A 27,603-nucleotide genomic window follows, 5' to 3' on the forward strand; every position below is an offset into this window, starting at 1 on the left:
TCATGCAAGTGTTGTTTTTTATTTTCTTTCTTGGGCCAGCTGCAGCTTCCAACCAAGAAAACCTCAAAGCATTAGGGAAGGAGCAGGTGTGGGGCTGGGGTGGGGGAGAACCCCCTAAGCTCCAGGGCCCAGGGTCTAACCTGAGAGGTCGGGGCTGCAGGAAGCTGGGGGAGGCTCCCGGGGCTGGGGGAAGAGGAGCCTGCCCCCAGCAGAGACAGCAGGTCTCAGCGGCTACATGTGCTTTAGAGCTTGGCTGGGGGACAAAAGTGGGAGAGACAGAAACCGGCCTCATGACTCAGCTGGTCAGGAGATAGGGGGCCAGATGCTGACCCCAAACCCCCGGCAGCACCCCTAGCAAATAGGTCCATATCAAAGATTCTGTACAGCTGGTTTTGGGGGTGAAGGGCACCTATGGGGGCTTAAATAAATGGACAGGGGGCAAGGGATGTAGCGAGAACAGAGGATGACTGTCCAGCCAGCAGCCTGGGCCTCTGGTGCCCCTGCATGCTGACCCCCGGTGCCGCCTGCCCACTGTGGCCCGCGGGACTCCCCAGGTAGGAAAGGAGGGAAGCTCTCCAGCAAGTCTCGGCCCCACCTCTCTGAGCAGATGGGACAGGAAGACGGGCACTAGGGGGCTGGGTGGGGCTTAGCGCAGGTCCTCCTCGTCGCCCTGGATGGTCTTCTTGATGCGCAGCAGCATGGTGGTGAGCCACTGGTCCAGCCGGGAGATGGAATCGTATTCCTTCACCTGAGGGCACACCAGGTGATAGGCTGGCCATGCTCCTCCCCGTTCCCAACCCTGCAGCCCAAGGGCACTTGTCCCAAGGTTTTCAAGATCTGTCCCTGTCACCCCTGGTCTCTGAGAAGGAGCAGAGGGAGGGCTTGAGGCCCCAACTCAGCCATGGGAGCTCCCTCTTGTCTGTCTTGACTATGCTGGGCACAACATTTCCCTTGGGGGAGAAAGATATTGTAGCTTTTAAAAAAAAAAGGTCCATGGCCAGGTGCGGTGGCTCAAGCCTGTAATCCCAGCACTCTGGGAGGCTGAGGTGGGCGGATCACGAGGTCAGGAGATCGAGACCATCCTGGCTGACACGGTGAAACCCCGTCTCTACTAAAAATACAAAAAATTAGCCGGGCGTGGTGGCGGGCGCCTGTAGTCCCAGCTACTCACAATGCTGAGGCGAGAGAATGGCGTGAACCCGGGAGACAGGGCTTGCAGTGAGCTGAGATCGCGCCACTGCACTCCAGCCTGGGCGACAGAGCGAGACTCTGTCTCAAAAAAAAAAAAAAAAAGTCCAGCATCCTCATTGAATGGGTGGGAAACTGAGGCCTGGAGATATGGAAAAGGCCACTCCTGAGTGCCATGGGGCACGGGGGAGAGAAGCCACGGCCTGCTGGGCATCCCCTCCCTGAGCTCCTGGCTGAGCTGCCACCCACTGTCTGGGGCAGGAGGAACCGGATGGCATTTGCTCACTGTCCTCAGTTAGGGGCTTCCATTCCCGAGGGGCACCTAGGGAGAAATGCTTGACATGTGCCATTAGAGGAGCGAATCAGGACCTGAGCCGGACGCCACTGAGCCCGGGAACGCTGGGAACAGAGAAAGGGAAGGGAGAGAGAGCCGCGTGGGCGGCTCCACCAAGCAGAGGGAAGCTGGCGCCTCTCCCATGTCCTCAGCTCCACTCTCCTTCTCACCTCTTCCCTCCCCGTCTGTGCCTCCTGGGTGCCCAAGGCGCCCACTGTGAGTCTCACACACTCACCTGGGGGACTCAAGGAACCCTGGTCTTCAGAGGCAGACAGATGTGGCTCTGAACACCAGCTCTGCCCCTGAGGGGCCAAGGCCGAGCCTCCTGACCTCCCCAACCTCAGTGCCACCATCTATAAAATGGGGAGAACACTCCCTGCGCCTGTTGGCGCTACTTGTAAGGTTTCTGGGGTGACTGGATAAAGAAATTGACAGTGGGCTGGGGGCCAGATAAAAATGGGTGAACGTCAGGGGAGAGTGTGTCTGAGAAGGGCAGCTTTCCTAGGAGACTCATCCCTGTGAAGGGGCCTGGCCCCCCATGCTGGGCACTCACCGACTCGGTGTAGCTGTCCACATTCTGCTCCTCATGGGCCTCTAGCAATTTCTGCAAGCAAATGGCAGAGACGGGTCAGGGGCCCACGCTGACCTGAGGTCTGGCCTGGATTAGATGAAAGCACACACTATCTGCACGCCAGGCCTGGGGCTGGGGCTTCCTGAGGACTCTCAGAGGGTCAATCCGTGTGGGTTAAACTGGGGATGGGTAGGGGCGTATTGCAATCCTGCTGCCCTACTCAATCAGAAACGGCTTGCTCTTACAGCAACCTTACCAACATAGAACATCACACAGAATGTGTGTGTGTGTATGGGGGGGGGTGTGTGTGTGTGGGGTGTGTGTGGTGGGTGTGGTGTGTGTGGTGGGGGTCGGTGTGTGTGGTGGGTGTTGGGGTGTGGTGTGTGTGGGCATGTGTGGTGTTTGGTGTGTATGTGTGGTGCGTGAGTGGTGTGTTTGGTGTGTGTGTGGTGTGTGTGTGGGGTGTTTGGTGTGTGTGGGGTGTGTGTGGTGTGGTGTGTGTAGTGTGTGTGCAATGTGGTGTGTGTGGGGTGTGTCGTGTGTGGTGTGTGTGCAGTGTGTTTTTTGTGTGTGAGGGATGTGTGTCATGTGGTGTGTGCAATGTGTGTAAGGGGTGTGTGTCGTGTGGTGTGTAGTGTGCGATGTGTTTTGTGTGTGTGAGGGGTGTGTCGTGTGGTGTGTGTAGTGTGTGTGCAGTATGTGTGGAGTGTGATGTGTTTGCTGTGTGTGATGTGTGTGTAGTGTGTGTGATGTGTGTGATGTGTGTGGTGTGGTGTGTGTGTAGCGTGTGGTGTGGTGTGTGTGGTGTGATGTGTGTAGTGTATGTTTGGTGTGTGTGGTGTGGTGTGGTGTCTGTGACGTGTTTGGTGTGTGTGTGGGGTGTCATGTGTGGTGTGTGTGTGTGTGTCCACCTAGCCATCCTGAGCTCCAGTACTCCCTGAGTTGTACTTTCTTCATCTGGAAAATGGAGACTCAAATGGCCAAAGAAAACAAAACAAAACAAAGACACCCTCTGAGAACTACCGGACAAGTCTTGGTGATTGTCCCACCTGGAGCCCCGGCCACCCCCGTCTGGGGTTCGGGAAGTGGGAGGCCGGAGCACCCAGCACTTACTTTCATCAACTTGCATTCCCGGGAATCAGAGAAAGCCGGGAACAGCTCCTCATACTTTTGGACAGCCAGCTGGGCAGCAGGGAGGAGGAAGATGAGTTAGTAACGAGAGGGCCCTCACAGCTACTGGCCTAGCAGCTGCGGGGACTTGGGGATGTCGGGTGATATTGAGTCAGCTCTGTGCACCCCTCCCCCAGCCTCAGGTGTCACCTGGCTCTGTGTCTGTCAGTACCTTCCCATAGCTGAGCTCAGCACCAGCCTGGCTGCAGAGATGGCTGCAGGGAGAGGTGGGTGGAGGGGGAAGCTTCCCCAGATAGGCACCCACTGCGTCCTCCCACCTGGCTCAGCCGGGGCGGGGGACAAATGAGCACATCCTCCATGCCAGGCCTGGGGCTGGTGCTTCTTGAGGACCCTGAGAGGGTCAAATAACGGTGAGCCCCCTTTTCAAAGTGAGGAAACAGATCCAGAGAGGGGCAGTGACCTGCCCAGGGCACAGTGAGACATGGGGTGGGAATGGAAACCTGGTCTGACAAAGCCCAAGCTTTTGCCCACCACCGGTGCCCACAGCACAGCAGGGCTCTGTGGTGTGTGTGTGTGTGGAGTGTGTGGGGCCACCACCCCAGGCCGTGAGCCAGGAACACCAGGAAATCCTGGACTCCGTGCTTCTGCCAGGCAAAGGTAAAAAAAACTCCGGCCAAGCAAAATCTAGCGCCAACCCTCCAGCTCCTTCCCGCTGGCCATGCCCCGTCCCACTGCCCTCTTTGGCCCCTCTTTTGCCAAGTGTCCTGAAAATAGGTGGGCATGTGTGAGCTACAGCTAAAGCCATGACAGCAGGAGTCACAAAGATCTGGAACACTGGGGCTGCAGGTCCCTAGTCATGTGGCCTCAAACAAGGGACTCTCGTCCCAGCCTCACCATCTTCACCCATAAGATGCGGTGACAATGGTGCTGACTTTAATGGGGTGCAGTGAGGATTCAAAAAGTGCACCCATGAAGGAAAAAGCACTAGGTGAGGCAGGAGCTGGACCCGCAGAAGCCTCCAGGGCTGGGTGGGCAGGTGACGCCAGCAAAGAAACACAGCTGTGAGAACCACACTTCTCATCCACAGGCTGGCTGACAGGGGCCAGACGTGAGGGAGGAGCACGTCCCTCTTGGCGGGCAACAGGACCTGGCCTGGAGATAAGCACATGGTGGCCTGGTGCGGTGGTCCTGTGGGCGTGGGGTGTGCTACCTTGGCGTTGAGCATGTCGATGCAGAAGTGGCAGAGGGCCGCCTTGAAGAAGTAGTCTTTGGCGCTGTACTTGAGGAGGGGGCTGTCCATGGCATTGGTCCCCACCTGTAGCCACGGAGAAGTGGCACTGTGAGCTCAGGGCAAGCAGCCAGAGGCCCAGAGCCACTGCCAGGCACTGGGGGGCCAGCTGGGAGCTGGGTCTGTGTCCCGGGGTGAGGCCCTGTTAACCCAGGACCCCAAGGGCAGGGAGCCAGGGACCAGCTTGGGGAGGTCAGCTGCCAGTGCGTGAGTGACCAAGATCAGGGTGTGATGGCGGCTGGGTGGGGGGTGGAGGCTGTAGCCAGGTGTTTGTGGGCCTTCTGAGAGCCTGAGACAGTGGGAAGGAGGCAGCCTGGCTGTCAGGACCAACGGGAGGCTGGCACGGCGGTGGGCAGAGGGGCGGCAGGCAGCGGGAACATGAGAGGCGGCGCCCGCTCCTCTCTCCCCGGGGGCCAGCTGCCTGCCTTTTTCTCGGCCATCACGCAGGGCTCCGCGCACGCTGGGGGGACCCCATGTGACACTCCCTCCCTCCCACTGTGGATGAGGACCATCGTGCCATGGGGTGGAGTGCCCACGGCCACCCTGGGCCTCTTGGCAGTTCTTCCCATTCCCTCTCTCTGGGTTCTTTAGCCAGCCTCACTCTGGGCCCCTCCAGAAAGCTCTGCGAGGGGTGTGGGAGGGGCACAGCCAGGGAGAGAGACGGTGCTGGCACGGCATGGAGTCGTAGGTGGAGAACGTTCAGCCAGGCTGAAGACGGGGTGGGGGGATGACATGGCAAGGGATGCTGGGGGAGAGGCAGAGGGCAAGCCGGGGGAGGGGTGGTTCCAGAACAAGGTGCCGGAGCTTAGGAAGAGGCATAGGCCCTGAGACGGGGCAGGGTGGGAGCCGCCATCCCCACCTGTCCCCACCTGTCCCCACCTGTTCGTAGATGTCAATGGCCTTCTGATACTGCTCCAGCAGCGCGGCGTAGCCAGCCACCTTCAGCAGACACTTGTTGGCTGAGCTGTGTGGGGAGGAGTAGTGAGGGGAAGTGGTGGCGGTCCCTGCGGGGCTGGGGCAGGCAGGAAGGGGGCTACCTGTTGGACTCTTCGCCTTTGTAGTAGTCTGCGGACTGCTCGTAGTGGGCGATGGCCTGGGGAGACACGGGGGATGGGTTCCAGGGGAGGGCAGGGAAGGGAGAGGAGGCCTCCGTGAAGCTTCCACACCCTCCGCCCTGCCTGCCTGGGACACAGCCAGTCCCCGTTATCCAAGTTCTGCCGGCGCCCCATGCCCCCTTCTCGGCACTCAGACACCAGAGGACTCCTCTGGTGGGAAGAAGAGAGAGCAGCGCTGGTTCTGGCTGCCAGCCCATGCAGGGCCCTGCTGCCACTCACCTTCTCAATGTCCACCAACTCCGTCTCATAGATCTCAGCAATGGAGATGTGGTGCTTGGCCGCAATCGTGAATCGGCCCTGGAGGGGACACAGGAAGGGGCTGCCTGTGACTCATGACCTCCTGCATGCCCGCCTGCTGACCCATGACCCTTCAAGTTCCCACCCCTCAGCCACGCCTGTGAGGAGGTATGAAGAAGACCTGAGGTGTGAAGAAGACTGAGAGGTGGAGGAACACAGGGGTGAGAAGGGAGGGCCCCAGCACTAGAGGCCTGGCTATGCGTGCTGGGCTGAGCAAGTGACCTTGGACAAGCCACTCCAGGGCCTTAGCCTAATTCCATCCCATCCACAAGGGCACAGATGGTGTGACACCAGAGAGGATGTGAGCACGAGCACTTGGCCAAGGCCCTGGCCCTTTGGAAGCCTCTGATAATAGCCAGAGAGGCGGAAGGACCAGTCCAGAGCCACTTGGCAAAAGGCTCTGGAGAAACCAGGATGGGAAGGAGGGCTTGAGACCCCTGCCCAAGAGTACCAGCTCTGCCTCCAGGCCAACACCTATCTGTCAGCCTCCCCCATGCACACCCAGAGGTCCCCAGGGAGGCCTCAGGTTCCAAAGGGCCTCGTACCTTCCATCCGCCTCCACCCAGTGTCCAGGCACTTGCCTACCTGCTCTGCACCAGGGGCTGGTCCAACGCCACCCCCTTGCTGAGGGCAGTAGGAAAGGGCAAGGCCCTGGGCTCAGCCAGACCTTGTTTTGGGTCTCAGTGACTCCTGTTTGTAGCCGCATGTCCCTGGGCAAGTCATGTCACTTGTCTGAGCCCCTCTCCTCCACTAAGGAACGGGGATGACAATAATGCCAACCTCACAGGGCTGTGGATTAAACCACCCTGCAGTGTCTGGCCTAATAAATGGCAGCTGCTATTATTGTTCTAATCACAGTCATCCCTGCAGCACTGCCCTGAACGCAAGGGGTAGGGCTCATGTCCCTGCCTGGGGTTGGAGGGCTGAGACAGACAGGGCAAACGGAGAGGCAAAAAGGAGCTGGCCAGGCGCGGTGGCTCATGCCTGTAATCCTAGCACTTTGGGAGGCTAAGGCGGGTGGATCACTTGAGGTCAGGAGTCCGAGACCAGCCTGGCCAACATGGTGAAACCACATCTCTACTGAAAATACAAAAATCAGCCAGGCGTGGTAGCACACACCTGTAATCCCAGCTACTCGAGAGGCTAGGACACAAGAATCGCTTGAACCTGGGAGGCAGAGTTTGCAGTGAGCGGAGATCACGCCACTGAACTCCAGCCTGGATGAGAGACTCTGTCTCAAAAAAAAAAAAAAAAAAAGAGGGAGAGAGAAAACACTGACAGGAGCCCCGGCCTGGGTGGGACCCTTCACTCTGGCTCCGGTTGGCAGCTGCCCATCTGGTCTGCATCTGTCGTTGGCAGAGCCCACCCCTGTGGCCTGCTGCAAGATGATCATCAAATGCGACACTCGTGGGAAGGCTGGGCAAGGGGAAGTGCCGGACACACACTCTCCAGTAACCCAATTTTTTTGTTTTGAGACAGGGTCTTTTTTTGTCGCCTACGCTGGAGTGCAGTGGTGTGATCACAGCTCACTGCAGCCTCAACTGCCTGGACTCAAGCAATTTTCCTGCCTCAACCTCCCAAGAACTAGGACCCCAGGTGCATGCCACTACATCAGGCTAATTTTTTGTAGAGAGGAGGTCTTGCTATGTTGCCCAGGCTGGTCTCGAACTCCTGTGCCCAAAAGATCCTCCCACCTCAGCCTCCCAACATGCCAGGATTACAGGCATGAGCCACCCTGCCCAGCTCAATAACCTAAGTTCTATGAATGAAAACCATGACTGCCTGTGGAGTGAGGGGGCTGTCAGGCTGGTGGGGAGCTGGGTGAAGACCCAGCCAGCCCAGGCCAGCTCAGGTGACCTAATTCCCCCAGCTCCCACCTCCCCCTCCCCAACTGGTTTGGCCGCAGAATAAGAACAGTGCTGGGGGTGCTGAAAGAGGGGACGCAAGGCTGGGGCAATGCAGTGGGACCCGGGGGGTGTCAGGACAAGCAAGCGGCCCTTACCATGTCTGTGTAGATCTCGATTGCTCGCGTCAAACAGTTAATGGCCTCTGGAGAGAAAGGGAGGTGGGAGGAAACATGAGAAAGTGAAGTCGTTTCAGCAGAAGCCGAGGAGAGGAGGTGGACGCAGGCGCACCTGGCTGCCAGCAGAGAGATCAACAGGCACTCAGAGCTGCCAGCGCTGCCACACACTCTCAAGGGGCTGGGAAGAAGGGGACAGAATCCCTGAGCCCCAGGAAATCTGGTGAGAGGGCTGACTCTGCAGACTGTGGCTTGCTGGGCACATGCTTCGGGGGAGCCCTTCTCCCCTCGGGCTGCCAGGATGCTACCAGCTTCCCACAACCCCAGGGACAGGGCACAGCAGTGCTAGGCCAGGCTGATGGCCAGACTCCCACGGGTGTTTAAGACAGACCTGCCAAGGCCCTGCTCTTGAAGGACTGAGCTGCTGGCAAAGGGGAAGGGGGCATGGGAGGCGGCCAAGCCAGCATCTGAGGTGGTCTTGGAGGCAACAGGGGTGCCAGGTTCTACCTGGGCTCTGCCACCATCTCTGCAGGACCCTGAGCAGCTTCTGTTCCTGCACGAAGAGGACCTGGACCTCTGGCACGAAGAGGCTGGATGTCATCAACACTGAGCCCTCAGTGTGCTCTCCACTGCCCCCTCTTCCTCGTATCTCAGCAGTCGGGAGCTCTCTGCTCTCAGTCCCTTTAACCTGGTCCTGCCACCCACCAGCTCCTCAAAGGTTTTGCCAAAAAACCTGAACACACCAGGATGGCACTGAGGAAGAACTGGGCTACCTTTGTTGTACTATCTCTTGCAAGATTTTAAATTTGGGAAAGGCTTTTTTTTGACAAGTTATTTGGAGGAGAGAGAAAAGCATGAGTGGGAGGCATTTTCTAGCAGACAGAAATGAGCTCTCAGGGGGTATTTTTTAAGAACACCATTTTAGCGCATCTCAGGAGGACAGGGGTGTTGTGGGGAGGGAGGCCTGGGTTGGGGAGAGGGAAAGGCAGGGAGCTTGGACAGGCCACAGGGCATGAGCTCTGAGCTTCAGCCTGGGCATCTGAAAGTTCCTGGTCACCGTGGGGGTCTCCATGGTCACCCAGGCCATGTTCGCCTGAGATGAGGGTGCTACCAAGAAGCGCTGGGGCTGGGCTCCTCTCAAGGGGCTCAAGGTCTGGATGGGACTCCAAACTCCCTCCGTGGGGAGGCATCTGAACAGAGGCTCTTTGTCTCAGGTCTGTGGCTGGGCTTTCAGGGAGTCCAACCCCTCCTTCTGACATGTAAACAGTGGGGTCCATAAGCACTCCTCTGGGGAGTGGGGTCTGTAGGTTTTGTCCAATTCGGAAAGACCTCTGGGGATCCAAAAGGGACTGAGAGAAGGTACAGCACTCAGTCCACGTTCTAGGGCTGACAGACAGAGACTGTGGCAGCAGAAAGTGGAAACGGTGGCAAAAAGGGGGCAGATGAGGAGGAAGGGGAGAGAACACAACCTAAATCCGGCAGTTTGAAGACACACACATCCTGTAATCAGCGGGCCCAGAACCAACGGCTAAGCCGGGCCGCGCTGCAGAGGAGGAGAGCAGCAGCTGGAGTGAGGTGAGAGGCCCGCCTTGCCCCGCCCCATCTGGCTGCAGTCTCCACATGGAGGCCCCGGGCTGCTCACTGGTTCACTCTCCTGGCCAGAACACCCAGGACACCAACCTGGCACCCTGTGGGCTGAGGCGGCAAAGGCTGCTGCTCCGCAGTGAGATCTGCAGCTGCCACCTGGGCCTGCTGGCACTGGCTCTGGAGCACCCGCCGTCAGCATGGCACAGTCCTTGCAGTAGCAGCAGGGAGACAGCTTACCCCCAGGCAGCAACATGGACCCATGGGGTTAAGTCCCCTCCATGCCTGGAAAGCGGCAGGCCACCAGCAGACACCTGGGCCAGCTGGCTCCCGGACGAGCTTCTGACACACTCATGACTGCTACTCTTATCTCAGGTCACCAGGCCTTGTGCACTCGGACAGGTGGAGCAACACCCAGCTCTGTGGCCTGGCCCCTCCTGCACCCACCCACAGAGGGCTGGAAAGGGGCTCAGAGCAATACAGCCCAAGTTGGGGAGCTATGGCCCAGGCCACCGCCCATCCCCGCAATCACTCCTAGCAGCGATGCCCAGCTTGACTTCTGCCTCTCTGAAGCCCTTCCTGGTTACACTTGGTCATCTCCTCCTTAGTAAAATGGGGCCAAATCACAGAATGCACAAATAAATCAAATGGGTTAAAAGATGCCAAGCATCTGGTACACAGTAGAAACCCAGTAAATGGCAGCTGGGGAGGAAGTGGGGGACAAGCAGGGGCCGGGCCACTTCCCTGCCCCAGGTACACACACTGCCCCCAGCCCCAGCTATCAGGCAGGCCCAGGAAGAGGCCTCGCTGGCCCGAGTGTGCCCTGAGCAGCAGCCGTGGTTGGGTAACTGAGGAACCAATAACACATATGAGCATCACCAAGGTGGCAGCAGGCCACCCGCTGCAGAGGGAGAGGAATTCGGGAGCCCAGCCGGGCCTCAGGCACACTCCAGCTGCCATTTGGGGGCAGGTCCTTCTGGAGGGAGTCCTGGAGGAAGCCCTAGAAATGCTGACCCAAGACAGAGGCCTTCTAGGCTGCTGAGGAGACCAGTGATGAGGATGGCCCCAGGGCACCGGCCACCTGCTTGGGGAAGCCAGGCAAGGTTCCAAATCGGGCCTCCAGCGCTGTCTCACAACGCACCCGGCCAAGGGCAGAGGCTGTGGGGAGCCCAGGGCAGGCCGGGGCCCCTGGACTGATGAAAGCCAAGGGTGTCCTGACTGGAAGTTTATCACACACCAGGTGCCGCGCTGGGCATGACTGCATCATCTCACAGCAGTCTCTGCTTTAAAAGACGGGGAAACAGAGGCCCAAAAGACTGACTTGCCCAGGGTCCTCCCAGACCACCCACTGCCTGTGCTGCTGAGCCACACACAGTTGCTACATGACATTCTCTGTGAGGCTTTTTTTTTTTTTTTTTTTTGAGACAGGATCTCACTATGTTGTCCAGACTGGTCTTGAACTCCTGGGCTCGAGCGATCCTCCTGCCTCAGCCTCCCAAAGCACTGAAATTACAGGCATGAGCCACTGCACCTGGCCTTGTGTGAGGCCTGACTAGCCTCAGACACAAAGCAGCCGCTGCCCTTGATGCCAGTGTGCCCCTTGCCCCACTGGGAGTCATGGCTGGGGTGCACATCTTTAGGCTGTAGCTCTGGAAGCTGCACTAACACCCCTCCCTGCTCAGCACCACGTCCCCAGGGCTCTGGACATGGCACCTGCTCTCAGCTCTACCCAGGTGAGGCTCTCCTTTCAGAATTGCCCCCTTTCTTCCCTGAAAGATCTCCCATAGCCAAATTCACCACCCCCAGCCTCAGCTCTGTGCAAGTCGGCCTCTGTGCCCTGGATGTGGCATCATCTTTATACTTTCCTACCGGTGGAGTCCTCAGCCACCTTCTGAGCTTCCTAAGGCCAGGGAAGGGCGACATCCAGACTCCAGGCTCACACCCTGCAGAGTCTCGCTGGAGAGCTAGAAAAGCTCAGATCAAACACAGGGGAGGGACCCCACCATATCCCACTGCCAGGCAGGGCCTGTCTGCAGGAAGTGAGGGGTCTGCTGAAAGAGCAAATGGCCCTCATTGTTCTGCAGCCTGGCGCTCAGTGCTGCCCCAGAGTGTCCTTCCAGTCATTCCAGATGGGGCAGCAGCTGAACATCACAGATGCTAAGACAGCACCTCTAGGCCAATCAGTTTCCCAGGGAGCAGAAGGAAAGGCTTGGCGGGGCAGCTTAATGGAAGGCATGGAGACTCCCTGTGGCGAGTCAAGCTTAAAATCAACCCAGGGTCTCCCTGGGTCATCACTGCATCAACCACGCAGCCTGCTGTGGCCCAGTGCTACCAGCCAGGCAAGCCCCATGGCCCACCCAGTTACAAGGCGGCTCCTTGGCCTCTTGCCAGGCCTGAGCCCCACCATGTGACCACTGAGGCCAACGCGTGAAATGCCCAGCTGGTGAGGAGCAACTGGTCAGTCTAAGGACAGAGAAGAGCTACTGGTCAATACAAATTTATCCACGTCTGGGAACTAACATGTCAGATCACGACAAAGGGATATGCCAGCAGTTCCCAAACACGGCATGTGAACCAGTGCTTGCTGATCCATGGGGGAAGCTCCCTGCACTGCTGCAAACCTGTCTTCTCTTGGGAAGGACAGGCCTTTATTCCAAGATTATATAGCTGCTTTTTATTTTTTAAAGATTCATATATTTTCCATTCCCCTGAGATGACAGTGACAATAGATGGTCATTTTTAAAAACTGCCTGTGCTTTCTAATTAGCAACCTGTACCTGGCACCAACATTTTAAAAAATAAATTAAAATTCCCGCCACATGCAAACACTGGGCTGGACTTCCTCTTCAGGAGGCGCCCAGGGGGACAAAACTGTTTTCTCACCATGAGTCAGCCCCAAACTGGGCTTCTGTCCCTAGCACACTCTCATTTTAAGTAATTTGTTCTCTGGCAACTACATCTCGGGCTCTGTTCTCTCTAATTCCTCCCCAGGATGTAGGGAAGCCAGGTTGGGCTAATTTCCGCTCCCTTTTCGGCAGCAACTCCTACCTGGCTGGTCTCAGAACCCTCCCCGCCCCCCACACCACTCCCTTCTGCATGTTAATTCTGACAACGGAACAGATTTTCCTCTCTCCCCGGCAGGCGGTGGGTCTGCAATGAACTCCCACTCCCAAATGCTCCGGGATTGGGAAGGGGTGATCAGCTGCACCGACACGGTAGATAGGGGGGCGGAGACTTGAGCAGGGCGCGAATGCCAACTGGAAGGAAGGGAGCCAGTTCTAAAGTCAACGCTCACTCTGCCTCAGGCGCGCCCCTGCCAGCCTATCACATGTCGGCCACTGGAAAAACCAGAGCCGCCAGGAAACCTGAGAAATTGATGCAGGGTGCTAGGATGGTGCTCCAGGCAGCCAGCCTGTGTGGCCTGCAGAGGCCCTCACCTTGGGGGTCGGCTTTCTTGAATGCGTTGCCGGCGTCCACAAAGCAGGTGGCTGCGTCGTGCTTGCTCTGGAGCTGCAGGTGCAGCTGTGCGGCCTGGCAGAACGCGTTTCCAGCAGCTGGAACAGAAGAGAAGGGCAGTCCCGGCCTCAGTGGGGCTCTACACTTTATGAAGCCACAGAGACCCTGCCCTGGGAGGTGGGTCGGGCTCTCGAGAATGCGGAAAGAGTCCTCAAGATAGGACGAGGGTGACCTGAGCGAGCCCAGACTGAGGCCTAGACCTCAGGTCTGCTGGCTCCTGCGCTAAGGCTCCTGGTGGCCTACCTGACAGTCTCTGAGGGCGGCAGGAAGCTGCCTCGGGGGAAGGCCCTGAGCCCCAGGTATATGGAAAGAGAGCCAGGGTAAGCCCAGGTAAAATGCCATGTCCCTAATCCCAGCTATGCCGGCATTTCCAGGGCCACCACTTCTAAAGATCCAAGGAGAAAGCAGACAGAGCTGAATTGGAAAGGATATAAAACAGAGTGAGGTGGCCTCCTGCACCTCCCAGCCTGGGCAGTCCTCCCCAGGGGAGCCTCGAAGCACAGGGCCCAGAACGACCACTAGAAGGCAAAGTATAGGCTGAATCATGGGGTGGCTTCGGAGGGGTAATTTTGGGAAGCAAGGGGCAACTGAGATTAAACCACATAACACCTTCCCATCTACTCCCCTTTCCAAGTCCTGTTTCTTTTTCCACAGCTCCCCAAAGCTCTTCCTGATTCTCCCAACTCCTCTGCCTCTGTTCACATTCTGTTCCCTTCACTGCAGATACCCATGGACAAGGCACTTGCACGAATTGTGAGGCTCATGGAGTTGGGGTCGGACAACACAGAGCCGGCTCCCTCCAGGAGCTGCATGTCCAGAGAGGGAAACAGGATGTGGACACCAAGAATGAATACATGCAGACCAGTGCCCATGGGCGGAGGGCACAAGAGACCGCGCCTGAAGCCTCGTCTATCCTGTGCTCATCTGCACACGGTCAGCTTCTGTGGGTCCCAAGCCATTCTGCCCACACATCTCCTAACTGACGTTTGGGAGGCAGCAGCGTCTCTCCTCCTCCTCGTGCAGCTGACCACCTCCAGCTCAGCTCTGAGGCTTCTCCTCTTCATTCTCCTCCAGCTGAATCTGAGTCAGAGTTTCTGAGCTGGAAGAGGACCAGGAGGCCTGGCCCCATCCTCTTAAGTTTTGAGCAGCAGAAGAGACAAAGCCTTCCGGGTTTTCACTATATGATTTCATTATTATTTTCAAGAGTTCCAAATTTGAGTATAAAATTACAGCCAGGAGCGGTGGCTCATGCCTGTAATCCCAGCACTTTGGGAGGCCGAGGTGGGTGGATCACGAGATCAGGAGATAGAGACCATCCTGGACAACATGGTAAAACTCTGTCTCTACTAAAAATACAAAAATTAGCTGGGCGTAGCGGCACGTGCCTGTAATCCCAGCTAGTTGGGAGGCTGAGGCAGGAGAATCACTTGAACCAGGGAGGCGGAGGTTGCAGTGAGCTGAGATCGCGCCACTGCACTCCAGCCTGGCAACAGAGCAAGACTGTCTCAAAAAAAAAAAAAAAAAAATTCAAGAAAAGGGGATATTACCAGGGGGAAACGACCTAGGACTTTTCTTTGAAGAGTTGGGGGGCAGAGGTAACAAATTTTAGGGGAAAAGCAACACCTATGTAATTAAAAAATAGCTTTTTTTCTCTAGAGGAATTTTCTAAGTTTGGGAGCATAAAAATACAAAAAACATTTGGCTTTATTTACAACGTATTTTGTGAAAACTCAGGAATAACTCTTTGAATTTTTGGGAAACCAACAACATCCTCAAAAATGATGATAATCAATTTTATTGTGCACCTCTGCACCCTGCCTCCATGGTCCCACCACCAGGTTCCCTGTCCTCCACGGTCAGAAATTCCTCCCCTGCGTTCAAACACTGGGTCTCTTGCTGTATTTCCTTAGTTCAATCTTGGTGACATGAAAGATGTATTATGAAATGAGCCTCAAAAGGGCTCAACACACTGGCTTGTTGGACTTCTTGGGCCTGCAGGGAGCTCCAAACAGATCTCCAGCCTCCCTGAGCCCAGGGGGGCTCCTCCCCACCCCTCTCCTCTGTGAAGCTATCCTGCCTCACTGGGGCAGGTTAAACACTCAGGCTCTGCAGTCAGAGCCTTGGTTTGTGAATCTTGGTTCTGTCACTTACTAGTTCTGGCACCCTGGGCAAGAGACTAAGCCAAGCCTCAGTTTCCAAATCTGTAAAATAGGGATACTTATAGACCGACCCTTAGGGCTGCTGTGCTAACACAATTAAATGATGAGCGCTTAGTACTCAACAAACATTAGCCATGATTCATGTTGTTATTGGAATCACCTGAACATCCTCCCCCAGCCTAGAATTTAGACACTGATGGAAGCACTAAGGAAGTTACCAGGAAACCTGAAGTTCTGAATTTAAGGAGGATTCTAAGAGCTCATCAATCCACATGGGTTTATCTAGGTCTAATAATCTATTTATTCCCATCCTCTCTGTCCGGAGAGGGCATAAAAAGAGAAGGGGCCCTCAAGGCCAATGTCTTGGGCAGGCCTGTGTGAGTGGAAGCTGAGGGAAGAGGAGAGCACCTTGGAGGAGCTCTAGCGGAGATGACATACCACTCCAGTTTTTGGCCATTTTGAACATGTTTGCTGCTCTGGCGTAGATTTCGCATGCTTCCTCTATTTTGGATGAGCCTCTGGGGAAAAAGGAAAGAAAAAAAGGAGACAATCTAGTCGGCTATCCAAGAGAAAGCAAGCACTCTGCTCCAGTGCCGGTACAAACGTGCCCCTATCCCTCACCCTTCACCTGTGAAGCCAGCTTCCCCCAGGCCTCCTGAGTCTGGGGCCCCTGCCCCTGCATACAATGGCACACTCAATTCGGGCCCACCGGCTCCCTCCAGGAGCACTGGGGTAGATACTGGGTGCTTGCTGGGGTAGTGGGGCGAAGAGTTCCTGACCCCACCACAACCCCAGGGTCTGACAGCCTCTTCTACTTCCTGCCTGGGATACTAGGGGCCCACTGGGTCCCAGGCGTGCTACAAATCCCCTTTCCCCGGGAGACTGCAAAGCATTCTGGGGGACTAGCCCAGGTTAAGACATCATATTGCTTTCACAGAGGGAGCCTTAATCCTGCGCCTTGCACTCTGTGATTGCTCAGTAAAGACCTTGCAGCCCTGTAGTGTGTCATTACCAGCTCAGGACTGGGCACATATATCACACAGTCATACAAAGAAATGGGAAGCACTATTTTAAAGTGTAGATATAAAATGTTCCCATTTGTGTTTAAAAAAAAAGAGGGTGGGCTGGGTGTGGTGGTTCATGGCTCCTGCAGTCCCAACACTTTGGGAGGCCAAGGTGGGCAGATTGCTTGAGCTCAAGAGTTCGAGACCAGCCTGGGCAACACGGCAAAACCCCAACTCTACAAAAAATACAAAAAATTAGCAGGGTGTGACGGCGCACGCCTGTAGTCCCAGCTACTAGAGAGGCTGATGTGGGAGGATCACTTGAGCCCAGGAGGCGGAGGTTGCAGTGAGCCAAGATCACACCACTGCACTCCAGCCTGGACGACGACAGAGCCAGACCTTGTCTAAAAAAAAATAAATAAATAAAAAATAGAGTGAAAAGAATAGAAACATACATGTTTATATAAACATAGGATATTTCTGGGAAAATACACAAAAACCTAGTAACAGCATTTTTCTCTAAGGTGGAGCCTGCAGAAGGAGGGCCAGGTGTGGGAGGCAGACTTATTCACTGGGCATCCCGCGTTTGTACTGTCTGAATTTTTTTCAACTGTTTGTACATCTTTTCAAGAAAAAATACATATATAACATATATACACACACGTGTACATATATACACGTGTATATATGTATGTGTATATGTATATATGTGTGTATATATCTATACATACACACACACACATATTTTTAAGTATTAGGATTTATATTTGGCCCTGTGGTCCAGCAATGAAGTACATTTCTAGCAATTTATCCTAAAAAAACTAATCAGAAAAGTAACAAGGATGTTCAGCATAGCATTATTTAAAACAGCAAAACCCCCCAAAAACTTATTGTCCAACACTGGGAGATAGACAGGAATTTAAAAACATAAAGGGCACCCTGTTTGAGCAGCTTCACTCTGGCTTCTTGACCTCCACATGTACATAATGAGCCTCCTCTTGACTTGGGGGACCTCATTAGTACCTCAAACCCGTAAGTCCCACTGCATTCTTCTGCCCTTAATAATACAACCAGGCTTAGCTCGCGAGGTCTGTAGTCTCTGTAACTGCTCAAACTCCCAACATCCACATAATCAGTAGAATAAAATCCACACACTCTGGAGTCCCACCAAATGGATACCAGGGTCTCTCTTCACTGGCATAACTAGTGTTTTGTTTATTTTTAACGAAGAGAAAAGGGAGGAGTGGGTATTTTCCCATTCAAATTGTCCTCACCACCCCATCCCACACCCTGTATCAACTGGCCCAACATTATACCTGGAAACTTGTCCACACCAACCCCAGCTGTGGAGGGGCTCAAAGGTAATTTTGGGAGCTGGGATGTGAGCATTCCTTCCCTCTGCACTGCGGATTCAGTGTGTCCAACCTGCCCATCCCTTTCGGCCACATGAAGTGCTCATTTTATCAAACCAGAGTCCCACAGTCACACACTCTGGGATTCACTCAGTAGGGTCTGGATGGGGCCTGCAATTGAGATTTTTAACAATTGGGATTTGGGGGGCCCAGGTAATTCAGCTGATCAGGTGAGTTTGAGAAGGAAAAACTGACTGAGACTGACTACCTGGAAAGTAGCCACCAGCGATCAGATCAGCGGCCAGGCCTGGCAATGTCAGCAGGCAAATAAATGCTCCCACGGTGGGCGGGCTGGTTGGGCCAGGGATCCCGGCCTCCTGAATCCACATCACACCAGGTAAATAATCTATTTATTCCTATCCTCTCTGTCATCTTGTCAGATGAAAAGCCTACCCTCTGCCTTCTGGGGCTGTGCTGATGCTGTCTCCCACCCTCTGCTGTCCCCGGGAAGTGGCTCTGAGCAATGTGTTCTTCCTGTACTCGCCCTGCTGCACTCTGTCTTCCCTCACCCACCTCACCTCAGCCGGCCCAACACACCTTGGGCCTTGTTTGGAGTGACTTCTTTTTTTTTTTTTTTTGAGATGGAGTTTCGCTCTTGTTGCCCAGGCTGGAGTACAATGGCACGATCTCAGCTTACTGCAACCTCCAACTCCCGGGTTCAAGCAATTCTCCTGCCTCAGCCTCCTGAGTAGCTGGGATTACAGATGTGTGCCATCACACCCTACTAATTTTTGTATTCTTAGTAGAGACAGGGTTTCACCATGTTGGCCAGGCTGGTCTCGAACTCCTGACCTCAAGTGGTCCACTTGCCTCGGCCTCCCAAAGTGATGGGATTACAGGCATGAGCCACCGTGCCCAGCCTGGAATGACTTCTTTAGAACCCATTCCTGGCCTTGGAGAGGTAAGAAACTTTCAAAACCTTCTGGCTGAGAATCCTGAAGGTCCCTTTGGGGCCTGGCTGCAAAAAACCCTCAGAAGGACCTTCTCTGGAATGTTCTCTTAAAGTGACATTTTCAGACCTTAATCACAGGTCTGCCCACCCCAAAGGTCCCCCAGCTCAGCCTTCCCTTCTTCTTGAGTGTGACTAAGTCCTATCCAGCTCCATGCACTCTCTGAAAAAGCACAGACCCTAGATGAGCAGAAATGACCCACGTCACCGAGCGGCCCACAGCAGGCAATCAACAATGAGAGGAGTCAGCCCAGCTGGGTTTATTTCAGCTCAGCGGGACAGAGCAGACACAGGACGGACACAAAACCTACCAGCTGCCTGGGCTGAAATTCTATGATCCCAGGCTAAGCACAGCCAACCCTGCACAGGGTCAATGATTCTAACTGTGGGGTGGAAAGGCCAGAGGGATTAACACCTGCTCAGGCCCCAGGCCTGCCTCCTCTTCCCCTGCACCCCGCGGTCTTGCCCATTACCATGGCCAGGGGATGACAGGAGATCTCCAGAGTCCCATCCTCTTCTTTTAGAAATGGGAGTGAAGTCCCCAAAGGGGGAAAGTGATGTGCCTAGGTTCCAGTGGAAGATCCTGAAGAAGCCATTCACATACACATTTATTCACCTGGGGAACAGGTATCCGAGCATTTATTATGTGCCACGAGATAACAGTACACGAAAGGAAAAGCTAGCTGGGCCTCCTCTCCTGAGGGCCTGGGCGGCAGCACATGTGACAGCTGACTGTCCCTCCCCCACTGACCTCCCCCAAGCTGCCTCTGCTTCACTCCTCCCATCCCACAGCTCTGAGCCACTCCGGGAATAGAGGGAACTGGTTTGGGCTGCCTGATGCAGGGCTGTCTATAATTACCCGCTCAGCTTTGCTCTCTCCCCCTCCAAGGCGGAGGAAGGAGTCTCAGGTCTCCCAAACACAGCCACCAACCTCAGCGACTGCCATATGGAAGGCTGGGCACTGCCAGGAATGCACAGATGCCCGATGGGACCTGGGCCAGGGGGTTGTGCAGGGCAGAGTCTTAGCCCCCTCCTTCCTTCCTCCATCCGGCAGGCACTTCCTGGCTGCCAGAAATACACCATGCCCTGACCCACCACCTGCAGCTCCCGAAGGACCTCACGAGGCAGGGTGGACAAAGTCAGGCCCCCATTTCGGGTCCTCGACTCACTCTATCTCTCTTGCCTCTGTGGAAGCCACAGCCACAGGCCTACGGTTTCCTACTCAGACTTAAGGCCCACTGCTCCAAGTCTCCAGTCAGCACCCTCAGTGGGGAAGGTGTCCTAGGGCCCATCACATGCCTGTGTCTTCCCCGTGAGCCCACCTCCTGCACGGCTCTCGAGACCATGTGCCTTAATCACGGCTGGTGTATGGTGCTCCCTGCCTCCCGGGCACTCCCCTGGAAGGAGCCCACAGCTCCTCACGAGAGCCCTCTGGGTGCCGCCCTTGCTTTACAGGCGAGGAAGCTGAGGCTCAGAGAGGGCAGAGGGCTTGTCCAAGCTTACCCTGCCAGGAAGCAGCAGGGCTGGGAAAGAGGACTGGGGCCCTAGGGATCCAGTCCTGCCCTTGCCTCTCACTCAGTGATCAGGAAGGCTTCCTTCCCCATGCCCAAGGGTCCTCGGGAAAATGAGGAGGGAGGACAAGGTCCCTGCCTGCTCCCACCCCTCCTCTAGATTAAAGAAGCCAGGGAGCCTGTACTGCCGAGGCTTCCCTCATCTCACGAGCAGAGGCTGCTCTCTGCTGGAGCTGCGTGGAGCACCCTCCAGGCAAAGGAGGATGAATTAAGCCAGGCCCCTATCGAGCCTGCCAGTAACAAGCCAACAGGCAGAAGGAACGTCAGAAAAAGTTAAGGCTGCCTGTGGTGCAGGGTCCACCCTGGCACAAGGAGCCGGGGGCCACCAGCCCTGCTAGTCCACTGACTGCACTGGAGCTGGGAGCTGCCAGAGGCTCAGCATCCTGAAGGCACCGCCACCAGTATCACCTGGAAGCGCGAAACCACCAGCTGCCTCCCGCCACTCTGCAGTGGGCCTTGCCTGACCAAGCAGAGTATGAGTTCCTGCAGGGCGGGGCCTGAGCCCAGCTCTGCTTTCCCATCTCTCCACAGGCCCCGGTTAACAACGGTGAAAGAATAAAGCGTCACAGGCTAACTGCCCAGCTCTGAAATCGCCACAGGACCCTCTTGTGACATGCCTGTCTGGGCAAAGACAAGGGGTAGAAAGAGAATGACTTTGGGGTGGCGAGACCTGGGCTGAAGTCCATTTCAGGTACTTTGCTAAGTGTTCAACCTGGGGCTAGTTATCCCCGAGGCTTTTTTTTTTTTTAAATAAGAGATAGGGTCTTCCTGTGTTGCCTACACTGGTCTCGAACTCCTGGACTCAAGCAATCCTCCTGCCTCTGCCTCCCAAAGTGCTGAGATCCCATTCTTTATCTATAAAATGGCAGCATGGCTGGCCACAGTGGCTCACACCTACAATCCCAGGGCTTTAGGAGGCCAAAGCAGGAGGGTTGCTTGATCTCAAAAGTTTGAGACCAGCCTGGGCAACACAGTGAGACCCCAACTCTACTAAAAATTAGCCAGGCATGGTGACATATGCCTACAGTCCCAGCTACTTGGGAAGCTGAGGTGAGAGGATCACTTGAGCCCAGGAGGTTGAGACTGCAATGAGCTACAATCGCGCCACTGCCCTCCAGCCTGGGCAACAGAACAAGACCCTGTCTCTCAAAAATGAAAAATGAAATAAAATGGAGACAATGAATCTGGCCTGGGAGGAGTCTTTGGGAGGATGAGAAATGACACATACTCAATACTTGGTACAGAGCGCAGAATGGAAAAGGTGCTCAAATGGTTGCTATTATACAAAGGAAGAGAAATACGCTCAAAGGGGTGCCTGCCACCCAGGAATGGGAATTCTAGAGAGTTGCTTGTGGTGGTAAAAATAAAATAAAATAAAATAAAATAAATGCTGACAGTAGTCAGACAGGCCTGGCCTCAGCACCAGCTCATCACGTGCCAGCCTGCGTTTCCTCATGTGTAACTAGGGATAAGACTCCACACCTTGCAGGGCTGCTGAAGCATGAGCAATCTTGCAGGCAGCACCCCACGGCGTGCCCAGCAGAGAGCTGGCCACACCGCGGGCGCTCAGTAAACGAGAGCATCCCTCTCATCAGGCCCCGCAGAGGACCGATTCCAGGCACGCTTCCCTACTTCAGAATCGCAGCATGGGCTTCATCTCCACCCCAGATTAGCTAAGTGCTGCTCCTCCTTCGGCTTCCAGAGTCCTGGCCTCCCACTGCCCCACCCCTTACTGCACAATGCTCAAAATACATACAGGCCCACGGCCCTTCGAGATGATAAGCTCAGAGCCAGGACCTCACCTGCCACACGGCCTGGCAGGTGCCCTGTTTCTTATTTTCTTATACGGATGCCCTCCTGCACCCCAACGGGATTATATTTCACCACAGACCAAGGGTGAATGTGCTTCCTTTTTCTTAAAAGGTATTCTCAAAGACCCTTGTCTCTCAGTAGCCCCATCCCAAAAAGGAGACGGAAATGTTTGTATGGCCAGGCAGCAAAGTCCTACCCATCAGGAAAGCCAGGAACTGTCGGATTCCCCAGAAACCTTGTGTGCCCTCAGGAAAGACTCCACTCTGAGACTGGGCAAGAGATGCCAAGTTTTCAGTTGTGGATCTTGGCAGCTGGCAGGGCACTGTGATTCACCAGGGTGCCCATTGGAAATGGTGCCGGGGTTTCTGCATGCTCTGCAGAGGAAGGCAGTCCGGAGAGAAATCTGGAAGCTCATGCCCACACCAGTCTCAGCCAAGACCCCGGGCAGGCCCTGTACAGACAAGCTGGCCCTCCCAGGGTCCTGCAGTTACTGCCTACAGGTAGTTCAAACAGGAACTGATTTGTCAAGATCTGATCTTAGGAATGCACTGTTTGTATACAGAACACCCTCTGCCACCTATTTCTCCAGCACTTGTAGCTCAACTTCTAATGACAATACCTACTAATAAAGATGACAGTGAGCCCTTAATAAACATTAGCAGAGCCAGGCACCGTGCTCCCACCACTACCCACGCATCGTCTCATCTATCCTTAAAACCACCCGAGGAAACAGTTACCATGATTTTCATTTCACCGATAAAGAAACGCCCTCTACACATTTGTATCCAAGAGAAAGGAAGTTTTTATTTTGGCTGTTTTGGGGGCAGGGGAGGTGGCTGGGAGACATCAGGGATGAGGAAAAGCCCCAGGGAACAGAGCTGCCATTCAGAACCTGTACGATCCCCAAAGGGCACAGCAGGCACTCTGGATTCCCCAGGAGACACGCAGCAGGGAGGAGGAACTAGAGCGCCTGGACTCAGCTGTCCCCTTCTGCTGCTGGCTCACTCTGTACTGTAGTTAGGAAGTCTCCGTCTTTTTGCTTCCAGAGCAGAAGTTTGAGCTGCGCCCCCATCACCAAGGGGAGGAACAGGAATGGATTTGAGCTTCTCCTAACTGGCTGTTGCTGTCGCCTTCAGTGGCTGCTGGTGCATCAAAGCCCCCTAGTGTCTGGCAGCCCAGAAATAATGAAGAGCAAGGGTGGCGTCTGAGCACCAAGGCAGGCGACAGCACCGCCTTGCGTCCCAGGTGAGGGCTCTCTGACTTGCCCTTTGACAGGGGCAGAGGCCCCTCAATGTGGGACGCTGTCATTGCTGGGGTTCCCAAAGGGGAAGGGAGAGGCACCAAGGACAAGCTGAGCCCCAACGCTCCCTTCTCCAGTCCCGGCAGCTACCAAGGACCTTGAATAAAGGTGGGTTATGAAATGTTGAACACATGCAAACCCAGACCAGAGAGGAGGAGGTGCCTGAGTGATTCTCACCCGTCAAGCAGGTCCTCCCATCCTCCCTGCCCTCTGTCCTCATCTCACTCACACTCCCACAGCACTAGGTCAGCTCCTCTGGGAGCTGGAAGGAACTGAGATGAACACACCAGCTCTTTTTTTCAAATATTTGGAGAAAACAGCCATGGGGGGACAATTAAGAGGGTGGCGGCTCTCCAACACACCTAGTTTGCCAACATCCTTCCTAAATGTAGTGCCCAGAGATGGTCATGAACCTCGAGGAGAAACTACCGTGGTAGCACAGCAAAGGGGCTAAGTGAGAAGGCTCTGGAATCACACAGAACTGGGTTTGAATGCCACCTCTCCCACTTACTGTGGGGCTAGGCAAATAAGTCAACTTCTCTAAGCCCCCAAGTTTCTCTACCTCCACGGGGATTTTGTGAGGACTAAATCCACACCACCCATCCTGGCCCAGGCCTGGGTCCGAGTCAGAGCGAGCACTTAATAACCAGCATCTGCTAGTATTACCGGCACTGCAACAGCCTCCTGCTGTCACTCTCCCCCACACCAGCTGCTGCAGTCCTTTCTAGAAGGCAAACAGGAGCTCGCCAGGATGGGCCTCCCTTAGCCTCCTCAGAGCTCTCCAGTGCCTCCTCCAGGCCCAGCCCTTGCTCACCAGACCTTCCTTGTCTGGCCTCACCTGCCGCTTCCACCTTTATGGTCTAACATGGAACTCCCTGTGTTCCATCTTCCTAAGGCATGCTCCATCATAATCCCTGCCTGGAGTGCTGCTCCCTGCCAGAGAGCACCCCAGAACTCATGTTCATTCCCCCAGGGTTGGGGCCTCTCCCTCAGGAAGCCATTTCTGATCCCTCTGGATCTCAGTTCCCTGTCTTTCTAGGCAGAACCTCCCCTCACGGTAGATCTCTGTTGCACCATCCCTGCTGCCTAGAGCACCCTCTTTGGCCCCACTCCCCAGCAAGTCCTGGGGTTCCTTGGGGCCCAGCTCATTCCTCACCAAGAGCCTCCCCCTGGTTCACACTGCTTCCTCTGAGCTCAGACAGTCACAGGAATGACAATCGAGCCCCTCCGTACAGTAGGTAATTCCACTTTACTGGTGTTTGCTGTTCATCCTGCCTTCCCAACCAGGTAGCAAGTGCCTTGGGGCTGACTTAGCTGCTCCCTCCAAGCACACAGTCCAACAGCCCACTAATCCCTGGGCCAAAGGGACCAGATACCCAGAGCCACCCAGGAAAACTATCACCAAAAACCCAGCTCGTGGCCCCACCCCCAAACACAGCACTTGAACTTCTCCCCTTGTGAAGAAAAAGAAACACACACACCCTCTCTCTCCTCGCAGCCTCTAAAATAAAACATTTTTCACCTAATCAATACAGTCCATCAGCCCCGGATGTTTCTCCACACCAGGCAATTCGCCATCATGTTCTTCAAGTTCTTTTGCTAAACATTATCCAACCTCAAACAAGGGGCGTGGCCCAGAGCCCTTTTCCTGTTCCTTCCTCTCTTGGAAAGATCCCTCTCCTTCGTGTCTTACCAGCCTCTGCCAGGCTCCTACCACAGTCTCTTCCCATCCCCAGGCCCTCCTCCCAAACCCCCTTCTCCAGCCTTCTGCAGATGTTCCCAGTCCCACCACCGTCCCCAGGCTCTGCTTCTGAGTGGCCACCACACACCTTTCTCTCTACAAACCCATTAGTCCTTTCCCAGTCCTCCTCTCAGTTTCCACAGCCTCCCCTTGACCCTTTCGGGTCCTCCCATCAGCACAGATCCCACCCCCCCACACACACCACCGCCCCCTGCCAAACTCCCTTCTCCTTCCTCTGCCCAGAGCCTCATGCTCCTCTCAACCCTACTAAGTCTTTGCGGATCCCTTTTCTGTTCCCTTTCAGCTCCTCTTAGCACACTCATGTTTCTCAGTCTCTCCCTCTCCTGACCCCTCCCAGACCTCTCCGCTCGGGCGCCCACCTTGAACCCCATCAGCTCTCTGCATGCTCCAAACCTGTTTCCTTCTGGGAAGTCACATTAACAACAGCTAACACTCTCAGAGATGTAACTCCACGCCAGGCTCAATTCTAACACTCATAGCAAATGGGAGGTAGGTTTGATTTGTGATCTCCTTTAACAGGGAGACTAAACAATTTACCCAAAGTCATGAAGTAAGTGGCAGAGCCACATTTCAAACCTGGGCTCTTGACACTTCTAAGCCACTAAATTTATCACAGGATGGTCGTGTCAGCTTTTAGGAGCTAACGTGAGTTTTATGCCATGTCATATGCGTTAGTTCTGTCTCCCAGGCCTTTTCCCATCCCTCTTCTCAGCATGTCTCTGTCATCCCTATTACTCGAGGATCACACAGCAGGAATTTGATCCCCGTTTTGGTTCTCTCAGTCCCCCTGTCTCTCCCTGTTATCCCTCCATTTCCTTGGTCAAGCCACCACCACGCATTCCCCGACCCAGGAGTCTCCAGCCTCAACCCAGGCCTCCTCAGGTTTTTCCCTTTTTTTTTTTTTTTAGACAGAGTCTCGCTCTGTCCCCCAGGCTGTAGTGCAGTGGCTCGATCTCGGCTCACTGCAACCTCCGCCTCCTGGGTTCAAGTGATTCTTCTGCCCCAGCCTCCCGAGTAGCTGGGATTACAGGCACCCACCACCAGGCCCAGCTAATTCTTGTATTTTCAGTAGAGACGGGGTTTCACCATGTAGTCCAGGCTGGTCTCGAACTCCCGGCCTCAGATGATCTGCCCACCTCGGCCTCCCAAAGTGCTGAGACCTCCACAGTCTTGACTCCATCATCCCGGGTTCCTCCGCTCAGCTGTCCTTAAACTAGTCACTGCTAACCAGGGCCGTACTCACCCCATGCACCCCCCACACTTCAGACGCGGCTCACCGCTCCTAGGATCATCTAGCCCTGAGCCCCTCCGCCTGGTGTCAGCCCCCTTCAGCCTCCACCCTCACCGCCCAGGGCCCACGCAAATCCACTGCCCCAGGGGTTGAAAAGGTCAGTCCCTCGGGCAGGCATCCTCAGCCCCAGGCCCCAGGCCCCATCACTGCCGCCTGAGAGCCTTGAAACAGATTCTCCTAGAGCTCCGAAAAGCCTCCGGACCTGGCTTCTCTCCCGGACTCCCTCCGTCCCCCTAGGCCGGTCCCCTCCAAGGCTTCAGGACGTACTCCCTCGGTCCAGGTTCTCCCCCGCCCGCTGGCCTGTCTTCGGCCTGGGTCCCCTTCCTCGCCTCAAGATAGTGTCGCCTCGGTCCGTGTGTCCTCAGCCCAAATCCCTTCCGCTACGTCAGACCGTCTCTCCTCAAACCGTGTGGCCCCGGCCCAGGCTCTTGGACCTCAGCCTGTGTCCCCTCTGCCGCCTCAGGCCATGTCACCTCATTGCAGGTTCCTCTCCGTCCCCTCGGCCCGAGCTCTGCGTGCCCTAACCCGCCACCTCCAAGCGTGACTCCTTCGTCCTCTCAGCCTAGGTCCCGGCCGACCCCTCAGCCCGCTTCTCACCCAAAGAGGCCAGAGAAGAAGGACTGCGAGTTCTTCACTTTGCGCTCCGCCTCGGCCAACAGCGCCATCGCCTCCGCTTCCTTCCCGGAATTGTCCATGGCGGCCACAAGGGGACTCAGCAAAGCGCCCAACCCTGGCCCTGGGAAGACTCAGCCGCGGCCCGGCCGCGGAACACAGGTCGGTAGAACTCGCCCGGCTGCGTTGACGTCGCACCGGCGCGCGCCGCTTGCGGCCCGGAACCACGTGACTAGCGCTGGCCAACCAGCGGCCTCGTAACGCGGCGCTCGGCTCCGCCGGCCACGCCCCCACCAGCCGCCGCACGCCGCCCGTGACTCGTGACCCCCCAATCGGCGTCCCGAGACCTCAACGCATGCGCACATACCGGCGAACGGCGCTCCACTCTCTTCCCAGCGCTCTGTACCTCACCTCCCACGTGACCCTGCGGAAGCAATGGCAGTACCCACCGTCGAGGCCCCGCCCCACGGTGTTGCCGCTGGATCCTCCTCCACCAATCAGCAGGAGGCCTCGGCTCGCGCTGGGGCGGGGGGGTCCCCCCTCGCCCTCCCTGCGGAACTCCGGCACAGTCAGCTGACCGCGGACACTCACGTGACAGCTCGGGGCCCACGCCCGGGTTTGACAGTTCTGCGCAGAGCTTAGTCCCGCCCCCGCGGCTGGTCTCGCCAGTTTCTTCACTTGGAAAGG

At 55.7% G+C, this 27,603-nt stretch overlaps 1 protein-coding gene across 2 annotated transcripts; it reads right to left on the minus strand.

The window, feature by feature from the left end:
* Positions 1-27,603, minus strand: NAPA (NSF attachment protein alpha). Of its 2 annotated transcripts, XM_024236555.3 has the most exons (12): positions 27,508-27,603; positions 26,902-27,340; positions 15,642-15,721; positions 12,966-13,082; positions 7,927-7,973; positions 5,847-5,924; positions 5,550-5,605; positions 5,392-5,476; positions 4,435-4,539; positions 3,207-3,275; positions 2,076-2,126; positions 1-748 (listed from the first exon to the last, which is right to left on the minus strand). In XM_024236555.3, the coding sequence occupies exons 2-12, from the start codon at positions 26,997-26,999 to the stop codon at positions 647-649; spliced, it is 888 nt and encodes a 295-aa protein (XP_024092323.2). In that variant the 5' UTR covers positions 27,000-27,340; positions 27,508-27,603; the 3' UTR covers positions 1-646. The 2 variants fall into 2 exon arrangements, with proteins under 2 accessions (XP_024092323.2, XP_063576239.1); XM_063720169.1 differs by having other exon boundaries at positions 1-2,126.

Source organism: Pongo abelii, chromosome 20 (genome assembly GCF_028885655.2).
Source record: "Pongo abelii isolate AG06213 chromosome 20, NHGRI_mPonAbe1-v2.0_pri, whole genome shotgun sequence".
NCBI lineage: Eukaryota > Metazoa > Chordata > Mammalia > Primates > Hominidae > Pongo > Pongo abelii.